Here is a 15,792-nt window from a genome sequence, read left to right as displayed (position 1 = left end):
CTTCCCCTTTCCTCATCTCTCTCTCTCTCTCTCTCTCTCTCTCTCTCTCTCTCTCTCTCCCCCTCCCTCCCTCCCTCAGGTCCTCATAAGCACCAGAGCGCCGTGACGTGTCTGCAGTTCAACAAGAACTTTGTGATCACGAGTTCGGACGACGGCACGGTGAAGCTGTGGGATCTGCGCTCGGGAGATTTCATCAGGAACCTGGTAAGCCTGGAGAGCGGCGGCAGCGGCGGCGTCGTGTGGAGGATCCGAGCCTCGAACGTGAAGCTGGTGTGCGCCGTGGGCAGCAGGAACGGCACCGAGGAGACCAAACTGCTCGTGCTCGACTTCGACGTCGAACTCAAGTGAACTGGACATGAAGTTGAAGGGAGAGAAAGAACGGAGGGGGCGAGGCGGTGGGGGTGGGGTGGGGGGGTCGAATCGGGCCTCCTTGTGTGGCTCCACCGCTGGACCCACCACTGCTCACCGTTCCTGCCATGAATCGCCCCTTTAGTGACCGCTGCTGTGATTTATTTTTTGAGGGGTGGGGGGGGGTGCTTCTTCAGCAACGGGGCGGGGCATGACTGATAGCAGAAGGAAGGAGGAACAGGAAGCGGGCCTCCTTGCGCTGCTCCAAGACCAGACCCAGCGTATAGAGGCATCACCTCTTCCATCTTTAATAGGGGACAGGGGCAGGAACGAGGAGGCGGAGCCTCTGCATTCTATGAAGAAAGGCTTCTCCATGCAGCTCCATGACTGGCATCTGCTTGTCTGGTTCCTTTTTTTTTTTTTTTTTTTTTTTTTAGGGGTTCTGTGCAGCAAAGCATTCTGGGAAGGAACGGGATGTGATTTATTTTTTTTGTTTGTTTGTTTCTTTTCTCTACTCACAGTCTTTCTCACTCAGAGACTTGCTGATTCAAGCCTGCATGCCCCAGACAGCATTATCTTTATTTTTGTTCGTGTTTTTTTATTTTATTATTTTTTTTTATTATTATTTCTTCTTCTTTATTTGTTTTTTTTTTCTTTGTTTATTTTTTTCTTTCTTTTCAAACCGATTACAAACAAGTTGACACTGTAAGCATGACGTGAGCGAGGAAGGTGAGTTGACAGGTGAGGGTTAATGACGAATGCACGCAGGTTTAGTTTTTAACAGGAGAAAAAAGATGGAAAAAAAAAAAGCTTTGAGATTTTAAATGCGAGGATTAAACAAAACACACACACACACACACACACACTCATACACACACAGAAGAAGCCTCAATATGTCTGAGAAAGAGCCTGGCTTGTTATTATCCCTCCTCCTCCTTCTTTCCACACACCTCACACACAAACACAATTATTTAGTGTTCAATGCACAACTGTGAATTTAAGTCATTTTTTTTTTTCTCACAAACTCCAGCGTTTGCTGTTCTCGTTGTGTTTCCTCTTCACCGTTACCTCTAAGATGAGTCTCAGTATTAATTCCAAGACAGTCTGGCGTAAAATAAGATCTCTCTACACACGCACTCGCACACACCTGTTCCTCTCACCCTGAATGTAGTCAATCAGACTAGACGTGCTAATATCGCTGAAAGAAAAAAAAAAAAGGAAGATTAGCGCTGCTAGGTTAGCGTTGTGCAAACTGCATGTCTAACTCATCACATTTGCCTCAAAAGACATTGAGCACACGATGCTAAACTGGGGGTTGTACACTTCTCGTTATTAGCCATGTTAGCATGACTTCAATCAGGCGTCGAAACTCTGATCGCATTCGGGTTTTAGGAGGAAACCGATGGGTTATTGTTTTTGTTGTTGTTGTTAGACCTGCATCTTTAAGTGCTGTTCCACATCCTCAGTGTGCTTTCTGTTTTTCGCTCTTTTTCCTTTCAGCTTCCTTTGTTGGCTCAGTACCGTTGCTTCAGGTACCGTTGCTTAGATTCGGATTTTTTGGTTAGTTTTTTTTGGTTTGTTTTTATTTTTCCTATCCCTTTGGAAGCCCCGCCCCTTCCTGTTCTCCCAGTGGCCAAACTGAACTTAATGCTGCTAGTCACTCATGCGGGACTTTTGTTTGTTTGTTTTTTTGTTTTTTGTTTTTTGTTCCCTCCACTGGCTGCGACGTTTTAGTCTCAGACGAACTCCTAAAATAATTTAGACTTACAAATAAATCAACAAAAGACACACATGTGATGCGCAACACATGAAATCAGACTTTTTCCGTGTTATTTTTTATTTTAATTTGTATTTTGTTTGCCACTGAAACTTGAGCCAAATGTGCCTCTACGAGGCTGAAAGAGCGAGATGGTCCGATGGTCCGACTTACGGACGATGCTCTGTGTGTGTGTGTGTGTGTGTGTGTGTGTGTGTGTGTGTGTGCTGCCTGTTTGTAAATGAGCATCGTTCACACATTCCTTGGGACGGAAGTTCTGTCAGGGACGTGTTGGATGGATATTTGTTGGATTTTTTATTTTTTTTTTTATTTTTTTTTTTTTTTTTTTTTTTTTTTTTAAACACACCGCATCCGGATCGATGGAATGTCGGACTCATTCATCGTTCTTTCTGAAGAGAGGACAAACAAGCAAACAAAAAAAATTACAAGCATCAACGTAGCCAAACCCGTTCGTCTCATTCTCCGAGTCACACGCTGAACTGTGAAACTGGTTTAACACTGTATATTAGGATAAAAAAAAAAAAAAACACAAGAAACAAGTTCTTTCTCCAGTTTTTAGTTTTATTTATGGTCTGGTTTAAGAAAATCAGATGATGGAGGTTTGTTCTTTTGTTTTGTTTTGTTTTGTTTTGTTTCTCCTTTTCTTTTTTGATTCCAGTCCAAACTGCCTGGTGTTAACAGACAGATAAAAAAAAAACAAAAAAACAACAACAAACCTTAAAGGGATTGTCTATTAGAATTTTTATTTTCTTATAACTTAAGTGCAATAAAATGTGGGGTTGTTATTAATGTTTTCCTTTTTTTTTTGTTTTTTTGTTTTTGTTTCATTTCAAGCTTCTTTTTTTTGTCACTGTGTGAAAGTGTCATATGTGCTCAATAAAGCTTCTACGGTTTATTGTACTCGTGAATCCTACAACTCTTTACATGGCGTGTACGTGATCTCAATCGGTCCTTTTGACCAATCGGTGTGTGGCTCCATCATCTTCTATTCCAATCACAACGAGCAGCAAGATATCCCCGATCTGATTGGTGGCCGTATTTTTTCACATTTATTCAACTAACGTTTATAACCTGAATTTCCGGCTTGGGAAACCCTTTAGTGGGGAAACCCCAAGTCTCAGTGTTTACAGCTCTGTGTTACTGATTGGAAGGTCGGGGGTTCAAGCCTCAGCAATATGAAGCTGCCACTCTTTGGGCCCTTGAGCAAGGCTCTTAACCCTCTGTTCTCCAGCTGTATCATGGCTGACCCTGCGCTCTGACCCACAGCTTCCTAACGTTTCTGGGTTATGTAAATAAATAATTTCACTGTGCTGTAAGGTACGTGTGACATGTATAAAGCACCTTTATCTATCTTGATCTAAACAGATGTTAGTGAGAGATCGCTGCTTGGAGACTGCATGCTTTTAGTGTATTTTTATTTTTTATTTCATATTTTTTAAGCCCATATGTGCTTCTTCCATCAACTGTTACCACAAAGTTGAAATTTCCCCTTCACCTGAACTAGAAGACACAAACATGTTCCAGCATGACGATGCCCCTGTGCACAAAGCAAACTCCATGAAGATCTGCTTTACATGGTTCGGAGTGGAAGAGCTTAAATGGCCTGCTCTAGAGCTCCAACATTAACCAGAAGAAACATAATGAATGCGAATTGACCCCAGTTCTCCTTAACTCACCTTCAGCAGTACCTGACTTTATTAACACCCTTGTAGCTGAATGACCACAAAATCTCCACAAGCACACACCAAAATCTAGTGGAACATCATCTCAGAAGAGTGGAGATTATAGGAGCAAATAGGGACTAAATGTGGAATGGGATGTTCAAAAAGCACAGACCAATCTTATGGTCAGGTTTTGATTTGGTTTTGAATAATGAAGACCTCTGAGCATGAAAAAAGTTCTTAACATTTCACCAGAGTTCATCTTAAAATGAAAATAAAAAAGTCCATCCTCTTAGTTCCATCCTTCCATGATGGACTGTGTGTGTGTGTGTGTGTGTGTGTGTGTGTGTGTGTGTGTGTGTGTGTGTGTGTGTGTGTGTGTGTGTGTGTGTGTGTGTTTGCTCCATTTGTGTGTTTCCATTCGTGTGTTTGTGAGCTCAGTGGGGGATTATGATGAGCTCCTGCCATCTGCCATTTCTAATGTTACGCTTCCTTCGTTCACTCATGACGAGTAAAAACCAGGCTTTAAGCGAAAAGTGCACGGGTGATGGACCGAGTTAAATATTCACACCTCCTACAGGATTCCTCTCTCACTGCCTGAGATGAATTTAAGAAATATTATATATATATATATATATATATATATATATATATATATATATATATATATATATATATATATATATATATATATAAATACAGGACTTTTCAGGTTACAGATGGCAGAACACGTCATAGTGGTTATTTTCTCTTTGTAATGACTTTATTTCTGTGTGTCTGTTACCATGATGCACTGCATTTGAACAGAGAGCTAATGAGCTGTCAAACAAAATATTCTACATGATACTTTGTGTGTGTGTGTGTGTGTGTGTGTGTGTGTGTGTGTGGCTATGAATATGTTTTAAGTAGAGACAAAAAAAAAAAGTCGATTTGCATTTCTTGAAGGACGGCCCTGACACAGAGGTGGAAGGGAAGGAAAGAGAATGTAAAAGAGAGGAAATCCAGTGTGTAGTTGGGAAGAAAAAAATAAATGAGGATGAAAATACACACGCGTGCACACACACACACACACACAGGCGTGTCTGTTTCGATGATCTGTGTTCGTTGTAGCCGAGTGATTTTGTGAGATTCTTCAGGGATCGTGTGTGAAACTGAATCCAAGGTTTAATACGTGATCGTTTCTATAGTAACGACTAAGAGACCGAAAATGGTGGACACACTGCACAACCAGAGTAGAAAAAAAAATTCAGGGAAGTTTTCAGTAAGGAGGTGTCTTCAGTGTGCAGTAACATTCCTGATTCAGGATTTAGGCTCAGACTCGTTCTCTCAAACGCTGTAACAGCTACACACGCTTCCTTTTTTTCATTTTTTTTTTAATTTTTTTATTAACCTCCACAGTGAAAGCAGACTCCAGTAATGGAACAGTGATTTATTGCACCTATACTCAGTGGTGGACGAAGTAAATGTAATGTGTTACTGTATTTAAGTACTTGCATCTTTTATTTGAACTTCACTTCATTTCAAAGTCAAATCTCGTACTTTTTACTCGGCTACATTTTGTGAAATCAGTCGTTCCATTTTATTTATGAGCAGATTAAAACTGATCAAACACACAGCAATCCACCAATCAGGGTCGAGCGTGCGCTTTGTTTTAAACATGTTCTGATTGCTGCTTGGTATCTACTGATCACCAACATACAGTTCAGCATCAGTTCAACAACAAGCAGAATATTTAGAGAGGAATAAATGATGGAGGAAACTCGACTCGAACTCGCCACCACACCCGTGTCCTTATTTTTAAGTGCTCATGATCATTGTAATAGATACCAGTGTTCAAATCATTAATATTCTATTAATAGATTGTGTGTTAAGAGTAACATTAGAGTCATGTGACTAAAATGATAATAGAAACATTATAACCATAAAAAAAATCATAATAATTTGGATACTTGAGTGCATTTGAAGGCTTTTTGTCATCCAGAGGAATTGTTGAACATGACGTTAAACAGGAGTGAATCCTGCGAGTGTATACACCAAACCTAAAACCTCTTTAATCCAGAACAGCTGGAGTGCGCAGTAAGCACATGGGGTCAGTGTAGCTGTGGGAGGCAAGTGATTTGGACTGTCTCTTATGACAGGAAGTGTTGGGGTTACCTCTGTATGGGTCCAGGCTGTCCCTGTGTAGGGACACCTTCCTTCTTTTAGGTAGCATCTGTACCCTTTTCATCTTTACAGAGATAGAGGTTATACAAGAATATATACATTTGTTCCTTATAATTGTAAGTTTGTCCCCAATGATTGAGCCATTGGTGACTTCGGGAAGGAAAAACTCCCTGAGATGGCATGAGGAAGAAACCTTGAGAGGAACCAGACTCAAAAGGAAACCCGTCCTCTTCTGGGTGGCACCGGATGTCCATTTATTACAGTTCATCAATATGTGCAAGTGATCAGCGATTAAATGCGACTTGTGGTCCTGAGCCATTGTATTAGACTGTTGATATTAATAACAGTCCAAATCCATCCTCAATGTTCTTGAGTTACTCAGTAACTTCATGGATATTTAGGCTTTTGATGAGGAACCATTCCCAGCTGGTCTCCATGTGAAGAGAGGGACAGGAATACTGGAACTGGTACCTCAGGAGCATGAAATTAAACCCCACGGACAAATCGTTAACTTCTGTATGAGGTCAATGAGCAGAGCTGTCGACTCGAAGCGTTTCATTCTGACATAAGTGTGTAAAGCTAGTTAGCTAGCTAGCCGTGTAGGTAAGCTAATTTTTTGCTTGTTTTTGTGCTAGTTTGCTGTAAGATCCCTTTAAATGTAAAATCACAGCTAGCAAAAAAATCTAGCCTTCCATTTTCCAGGTGTAAACAGGAGCTACTATGAAATTCGGAGCTCTGAAAGTGTGTGAACGTTCAATTGAATTCATTTTTGTTTCTATAGCGCTTTAAACAATGGACATTGTCTCAAAGCAGCTTTATGCAGATAAAATTATAAAAGAATGTATACGTACGTTCCTTATATTTGTACGTGTTTCCCATGCGAGTGAGCCAGTGGTGAGTGTGGTCAGGAAAAACTCCCTGAGATGACACGAGGAAGAATCTTGGAGAGGAACCAGACTCAAGAGGAAGAAAATTGCTGTGTTTTGGATGCTACAGTATGTAATTGAACCCTATTCAATAACTAATAAAAGGGTATAAACTTCGTAAGAGTCTCTTAAGGCTATATTATGTTTTTTATTATTATATGTCACTTTTTTTTGATGGCGTAATTAATGTAGCGACTCTCATCACTGACCACATGCTGGAGTAAATCCACACTGCTCAGTGGCAATGATTTGGAGAACTGCAGGATGTCCGCTGCCTTATTCAGCATTCTGTTTAATTAGCTTTGCTTTCATTAGTTCCAGTTGGAAACGTGTATTTCGGTATGGATTCAGGATGAATATTTTAACCTGGAGATTTTGTGTGTGTGTGTGTGTGTGTGTGTGTGTGTGTGTGTGTGTGTGTGTGTGTGTGTGTGTGTTCGTTATTAATACAGGTCGTTAAGTCTGGAGATGAATTCTCAACGATGAAAGATGATGTGAGTTGTTTATCACAATAAATATGCTGTTATTGGGACTCTTGACTTTTCCAGCTATATGAGGTTCTACCCCAAAGTAGGTTCACTTCACTTGTACTTGGAGACGCAAACCTGGTCCAGCATGACAATGCCTCTGTGCGCAGAGCCAGCTCAATGAAGATCTGTTTACATGGGTTGAAGAAAAAGATCTTAAGTGGTCTGCTTTAGAGCTATAAAACCTATTGAACACCTTTGGGATGAATGTGAACGGAAACTGCACTCCAGTCCGCCTCACCTCACCTACATCAGTACCAGACTTTACCAACACCCTTTTAGCAGAATGAGCACAAAATCTCCACAATATCTAGTGGAACATCTTCCCAGAAGAGTGGAGGTTATTATAACAGCCAATGGGGAGAAAACGTTAAGTGGGATGTTAAAAAAAAACTTATGCTCAGGTTTAAACATGTCTCACAGCATATATTTTTGTAATTTAGTCCTATGGTAAAAATCTGCCATTGTTTGACATCAGCATGTTTTTTTCAAAACCTCTCAAGATGAAAAAAAGTTGTTAGTTAGTTGTTGTATGTTCAGCACGTGCTGGATCTGAATTGCTAATTTATGCAAAAAAAACAAACTTTAATTAATTAGCTTGTGGTTTGGGAAGATGCACATGGACACTGAAAACCTGCAGCAAAAACCATGCCGGCTAATTAACAGTTACCATATAAAATATATACAGAATATAAATCACTTGTGAGGGAAAGTCTGACTCAGGACATGGAGAGCACTAACAGCTCAGTGTTTAGCCGGATAACTTCGCTAGCTTTGTCTTTAAACTGTCAAGATATGCCAGAGGTTTTTCTCCTCTGATTATTCTGTTTAGGTGAACAGATAGTTTATATAAATATTTGGGTTTCTACCATTTCTAAACTAGGAATTGCTCTCTTTTTTTTAAGGTTTTGAGTAAGATTTTATCAGAGGACAATCAGCAAGAGAAACAAGTGAGAAGTTTCATAATATGACCCCTGATCATTAATTATAACAGTGAAATCAAATATAATCCTTTAGTCATTCCAGGACCAACAAACACTTTTAAACACCCCTACAATGGAAAATGGTCGTGTAGCTAAAGCTAATTTTGGACCTGTTTTTATGCCAGATATCTCATGATATCAGTATTATAAAAAGAAATCAAAAGACAGTGGTGGACGAAGTACACAAACGATATACTTGAGTAAAAGTAGAGATACAGTAGGTAAAATATGACTCCAGTAAAAGCCTTCAAATGTACTTGAGTATCTGAAGTACTTTGATTTATTATGGCTGCAATGTATTTATCATTTTTGTCACAAGACTTTTGCTTAATCAACTCAGTTTATGTAAAAAAAATAAAATACACTGTTACTCTTAACACAACGATCTATTAATAAAATATTAATGAGTCAAACACTGATTGATATCTATTGCAATTATCAAGAGCCCAAATCCTCCTTTTCAACAACTTAAAAAAAAAAAAAAAAAAACTCACGCAAACAAGGCCACTGTGGTGAGTTCGAGTTGAGTTTCTTCCTTCATTTATTTCTTTCAGAATGTTCTGCTTGCTGCTGAACTGTACGATTGGTCGCTTAAACAGTTACGTTATTATTTCATTTTATTTTGAAGTACAGATACACGAAGAAGATACTTAAGTAGAGTAACGAATTACATTCACTCCACTGTCACAAGGTTTCTATCACTCCCAGAAGTGACACACTATCACGCTTTTCTCTCCATGTATATTATATGACAATAAGGAACAGATCCAGAGCACTTTACGATGCGAAATTTCAAGATGATCGTGTTCGCTGTCAAACAGCTCCATGCTGCAGATCCCAGAACTCGGACTGAGGACAACATTAGCGACTTTTCTGCTGCGAGCCTGAACACAGGAATAGAAAGGGAGAGACGGAGGCTTTATATAATGAGGCTTAGAAAAAGACAGGATTTGCGTTTGTCTCGATCTTCTTAGCTCAGGTTTACACAGATTTAAATCAAAGACTTTCTTGAGGAACGAGTGCAGAATAAATTAGGCTCTGAACCACTATCTGAGGCTGTCGAATCCTCTGTCCCCGGATTTATTTTTCTCCCACGTAATCCAGGGATCCTCACGCTGAGATCAGCGCTTTACAGCTTAGTTTCCTGCGTGTACAGTCACACAGCATATCGTAGAATAGTCTGTTTAAAATAATACTCTCAAGCTGGAGTCTCCCGTTTAAACAGGGGTTATGAAAAGCACACATGTCCATGTTCACACACACCAGACCTGCTAGATCTTTATAATTTAGCTAATTGATTTCCAAATGCATCAGCAGGATTCATTAGTAACCTTGGATGGAGTAAGTTCATCTTAACACAGAGGTCAACTGAAGGACCTTCGGATGCCGATCAGGAGGTTGTTTGGTCAAACCCCAGCCAGGTCGAAGTGTATACAATACACAGCATGTGATATAGAGAAATAGGGTATTTTTTTTTGGGGGGGGGGGGTGTCGGGGGGTGTCTGGGTAACGTCCATATGATGTAATAAACTGTAAGGGGATTATTAAACCTGCACGCAAAGTGTTACGGTTTTGTGCGAGCATTTCTAATATTGCGGTATAAAGATATTTTCAAGGATTGAAAATTTAGGTTCAAGCCCCAGGTGTAGTAATATTGACATAGTCACTCTTACTACTTCAAATTAACCAAATGGTACAGCTTTAGGAATAATTTAAGCCATAAACACCACCTCAGCCCTCAGAACGCACACAGGCGCAGTGCATTAACACAGTCAGTTAGTTGGTGTGTGTTTGTTAGTGATGTTCTCATAGTTAGTCCAAGAAGTAAAGGTGCTCCCTGTTTGTGAGAGAGTCTAGTGGTTAGCATCAGTGTCTTTGCTACATGTCCTCCTTGGTTTGAATCCTGCCTTTAGTTTTCTATTCTTATTGTAGTTACAGATAAAGAAGTGAAAAGCTTCTCCTCTGGATTAAGAACTTGCTGGTTCTAACCCGAGCGAGGTCTCAGAGATATGGATGCGGAAGGTTCCGAGGACACCGGAAGCTCAGAGGGCGTGAAAGTTACGGAACAGGCAATGGTTGGTACGAGAAGGCAGGAGGGCATAACCAGAGATATGGGAATATCCAGGCTGGTTCCTGGACAATCAGTCCAGAGGGTTATGGACCAGAAAATAAAAGGATTCATTTAGATTTTTGCATATATAGAAAAAGAATAAAAAAAATTAAAAAAAATAAACCACACTTTCTCTTGAGTTCATGAAGGACCAGTTCCTTAGCGCTCCTTTCTCCAACCCAAGCCTTTATCACGCAATGCACCCAGCGAAGGGACAAGCCAGATTCAAACCGGAAAACAAGCACTCGTTTGGTGCAGGGTCATCAAAAATAACAATCACAAACCTAAAAATTATAAAATAAAAGCAAGAAAGATATTTCTTTTGCCCCCTAGTGGACAAGAAGTGAAACAGCAAATTATTAAAATAAAGTTTTCTGTTACATCAACACATCTCAGTAGGAACAATTGCAGTAGCTCAGTAGCTCAGTAGCTAGTGAGTAGGTGATTATTGCTCTATTTTGTCCTCTTGTGGACTAGCAATTGAAACATTCAAAGAAAAAGAAATTGTCCAATTCAATTGCTGTCCACAGGAACATGGTTTCAACTGATCTAGCAGGCCAGATCACAACTTTCACAGTGCTTTACACTATGCAGTATTTTGTTTTACATTAATGACCTTTTGACACATGCTTAGCAGCAACACGACTGACCTGCATCATGATAAAAAGTTAGAAAAAGTCAGAATTCTAAGAGATACAAATATTGTAAGAGGATTGAAGATCTGTTTTGCAAAAATAAAATTTCAAGGACTGAATTCTGGTGAAATTAATAATAATAATAATAATAATAATAATTTACAATATCAAGACAAATTAGAGTAATATTGCCAGTAAGTCTCCAGTTCTACCTGTCTGTATTTTTCATCATTAATTTCCTGCCTGTTAATTTGTTTTTATTTTGCTGTGTTTCTCACACACCCCTCTGGGCTGAAAGGTGAAAGGTGACGATCTGACGGTCATGTTTGAGCTCGTCAGGGTTGGAGATCAGTAATTACCACTCGGTGCAATGACTCACTTCTTTCTCTAATGATAAATATAGTCCCCTGTTGTTATGTGACGTTGGAGGGTTATATTTATTTATTTATTTATTTATTTAACTGTGTATTTATTTCCGTCACCGGAGCCTGTTATTTGTGGCGGGTCATGAAAAAACGTCGGGTTGGGCAGTGACGCACGTGGACAGAAATACAGAGCTGAGGTCAGTATTAGGGAGACACAAACTTACCCACAAACCACATGGAGCCAGGGCTGCTGATGTTAGACACACACACACACACACACACACACACACACACACACACACACACACACACACACACACACACACACACACATATGATGTATCCCAGCATGTCCTGCAGCATAGACTGAATCACTATTGGATGGTCAACTGTGTCTGTCTCCTAAAAATGACTGCAAACGAAAATTCTGAATCATCTTGCAATTAAAGTTTCTGCTGTACAGTAGGACAGAAGACTGGAATGTGGCCAGTTGTCAGGGTAACTGGGGAAGCTTTGTTATAGCTGTTAAGTGTTCGGATACTTAGCTCATTACAGGTGGCGTGCTATTTGTACACACTATTAATCACAGCTTTAGGGTGGTTTGGGACACAGCCCATGATTACAGCTGGAATAGTTTAATGATGTCATCTTGCTAATTTGTCATCAGAAATTCACTTCTGTTAAACCTGAGGTAATTTTTTGTTTGTGTGTGTGTGTGTGTGTGTGTGTGTGTGTGTGTGTGTGTGTGTGTGTGTGTGTGTGTGTTATAGCCATTCATCTGTCTACCATCTATATGCAGGAAAATCCACAGTGGAAAAGAGGATGAGAATCCTGCTGAGGAAAAATCTCCTTCACTTATGTAACACACACGAACACACACACACACACACACACACACACACACACACACACACACACACACACACACACACACACACACTTTCAGATCTGTTCAGTTTGCTTTAAGGACAAATTTGTGTATGTGTGTTATGAGTGTGTGAAAGAGTGGGGGGGGGGGGGGAGTGGAAGGTTGCACAGGGGAAAAAGCTACTGATTGATATTCATATGCTCTCTCCATGAAGACTACAGCAGTGATTTGGACAGCATCCAAGCAAGAGACAGGCAGAAGAAACACAGCATAGAAGGATAGATAGATAGATAGATAGATAGATAGATAGATAGATAGATAGATAGATAGATAGATAGATAGATAGATAGATAGATAGATAGATAGATAGATAGATAGATAGATAGATAGATAGATAGACAGACAGACAGACAGACAGACAGACAGACAGACAGACAGACAGACAGACTAGTGAAAATGATGGACAGATGAATGATAAAGTAATTTTATGTATGTACTGAGATAAAACATTAGTGAATTAGTAAAAGAATGTATTTGATAGAGAGATAGTTTTACAAAGGGTGTGATCAATGGCTAGATGTATAGATTTGCCTTTTGTTCCTTGTAGTTGTGGGGGTCTTCTCAGGAATAGTGAGGTTAAATTCTCTCCTGACCCTGGAAGGAAACAAAAAAAAGTTAAGTCAAAAACACACATGCCACTATTTGTTCTTTTATCCCATCGTCTCTCCATGTCACTTTCCATTTTTAAAGCATGGGCTTGCAGGACAGTCGATGTGGAACTAATCACATTAGTTTTCATTCCATTGCTAGCCTACAGCTGGTAAGCATCACATCTTAAAAAAAACGGATCAGCCGATTTTAACGGTCTACCGGATGGTGATGTCTGACAGTTCTGAAAGTGTTCAGGTAAATTTTGAGTGCTGTTAAAGAATAATAATAATAATAATAAAACAGTTCCCTGTAAATTCTATTGTTAATAAGTAATTCTCACTTGTCATTGTTTTCAGAAAACAGTTTGATATGCAACAAAGCACAGGCCACCTCTTAAAAATCAACAGAAAATGTTTGAATGTGGCCTTCATGCTGTGTGAGTTGTAATAACATGCACATTTGGGAAATTTGAAATAATTAAATCACACATCCAGCAGGGCAAAAATCCTGAACATTAATGTTTTACACTTATAAATGCACATAACACAATTTATTAAATTAATTGTGCAAATATTTATACACTATATGGATAAATATACAATGTGGAGATCTGAGCATAAGATTAGTTTTTTTGAACATTCAATTCCACATTTAGTCTCAATTTACTGTTACGATATCCTTATAAATGGACATTCGGTGCAACCCAGATGAGGAGGGGTTCCCTCTTGAGTCTGGTTCCTCTCAAGGTTTCTTCCTTTGCCATCTCGGGGAGTTTTTTCTTGCCACAGTCACCAGCGGCTCGCTCATCAGGGACAAACTTACTTATAAAGAACATATTTACTTTTTATCACCACATTATCTGTGTAAAGCTGCTTTGAGACAATGTTCATTGTTAAAAGAGTTATACAAATACAAATGAATGTTAAATTGAAAATGGAGATTTGTCCTCATTTATAAAGTCACCAGGGTGTTAGTAAAGTCAGGTTCTAATGTAGATGATGCTGGAACAGGTTTGAATCTCCTAGTACAATTAAAGGGAACTAACACCATACCAAGACATTCTATATAATTTTTTGCCTCCAACTTTGGGTTAACAGTTTGGGGAAGAATCACATACGGCTGGAAAAGCTACGTTTCCCAAAACCTTTGCCTATTTTGCCTATATAGTGCGAGTACACTTTCCAATCAATACAAAAATCTGCGACTCGAGCTGTAGCATGGCTGATGGTCGACTGGAATTTCACTGCTGATCTCCTGAGATTTTCACACATAGTATCTTTTTTTGAGTTTACACAAAAATATGCTTTAAAAAAGAAACAGCCAGTGAGCAGTGTTTCTGTGGGTGAAAATATGTCTTGTTGAGCAGAGAGATCAGTGGGTTGAGCTGACAGGAAGGATACAGAAACTCGAATAAGCACTGTTTACAACCGTGCTGAGCAGAAAAGCATCTCACAGCTCTGAGGGACATCTGCTGTGCTGAAGACATGCTTTCTAAAAAGCTTTAGTGCTGCTTCAGGTTACACTCTTAACTCTCTTGAAAGTGAATAAAATCGTGAAATCATATTTTTAAATAGTATCATATGGCAGTATAGAAGTGCACTTGTGTGGACAAGATGGAAGGAGAAATCACTGGTTAACAGTGAGCACAGTGTGAAGTGGAAACCCCTTACAGGTTGATGATGATCTAGACCCTAGTGTAATTATAGATGGATCTGGACAATGGGGGACAAAGTAAAAAATTCCTTTACTAATCCCCATTTTAAACATTACAATAACCCTAAGGTCAGGTACCCCTAACCCTAACTATTTCTTTCACATTTCTACTAGTGAAGGTACAAAAGCACTCACTTTTGAAGTAAAAGTACTGATGTAAGAGCACTAAATTTTAATCTGCAATTTATTTTCATTAGAGTTTTGTATTGTTAAAGACCCACAGTTACACACACTCTTACCCATTGGTGGATGAAGTACACAAACTATGTACTTGAATTAAAGTAGAGAAACAGTAGGTAAAATATTACTCTAAGAAAAAAAAGTAAAAGTGTCCCTTAAAACTTTCACTTGAGTAAAAATACAAAAGTATTTGCCTTCAAATGTATTTCCAAATTACTCTGATTTATTATGGCTATAATTTTACTATTATAATTTGTACTAAATCAACAAGTTTATGTGAAAAGACTCTAAAACATGTTTAAAACAGAGCGCATGTTTTACCTTGTTCGGTGGATTGCTGTGTGACCAGTTAAGTTTTTATCCTCATAAATAAAAAAGAACGACTGATTTCGCAAAATGTAATTGAGTAAAAAGTAATATATGTGAATTTGAAAGGTCGTGGTGGTAAAGTAAAAGTACTTCAGTAAAGAACATTCATTCATTCATTCATTCATTTTCTCCCGCTTATCCGTAATTTCGGGTCGCGGGGGCAGCAGTCTAAGCAGGCCCCCACCTCCGACTGCTGCCCAATCCTCACAGCACCGTCCCTTACGGTCCCTCCTGCAGGTGGTGAGCCCACGGGAAGTCAGTAAAGAACAGATACACGAAAAAGCTACTTAAGAACAGTAACAAATAACATTTACTTTGTTACTGCCCACTGCTGCTCTTTTATTTATATAACTTTTATTTAACACAACACAAAAAGTTTTACAATTTACAATTGTGAGGAGCAGCATGCTTTCTAAAATGCAGTGAAGTCTTAAGTAAGATATTACACACTAAAATATAGGAAAGTAAAAGTTTTTCCGAATGAAAACAATCTGAAGAACATAAAGCTGAAACTTG

General features: G+C 39.1%; 2 protein-coding genes across 4 annotated transcripts in view; both read left to right on the top strand.

The window, feature by feature from the left end:
* fbxw7 (F-box and WD repeat domain containing 7) overlaps positions 1 to 3,025 on the top strand; it is a 145,779-nt gene extending 142,754 nt beyond the window's left edge. For both annotated transcript variants that reach the window (XM_083532538.1, XM_083532539.1), the window contains one exon: positions 80 to 3,025. In XM_083532538.1, coding sequence (XP_083388664.1) covers positions 80 to 348 — 269 coding nt within the window. In that variant the 3' untranslated portion in view covers positions 349 to 3,025. The remainder of the gene's footprint in view (positions 1 to 79) is intronic.
* LOC310721180 (craniofacial development protein 2-like) overlaps positions 1 to 15,792 on the top strand; it is a 437,392-nt gene that overhangs the window by 272,583 nt on the left and 149,017 nt on the right. The window lies entirely within an intron of this gene.

This window comes from Silurus aristotelis (genome assembly GCF_946808225.1).
Source record: "Silurus aristotelis genome assembly, chromosome: 27".
Taxonomy (NCBI): Eukaryota; Metazoa; Chordata; class Actinopteri; order Siluriformes; family Siluridae; genus Silurus; species Silurus aristotelis.
The sequence above is the reverse complement of the archived record's forward strand: the minus strand, read 5'-3'. Positions and strand labels throughout refer to the sequence as shown.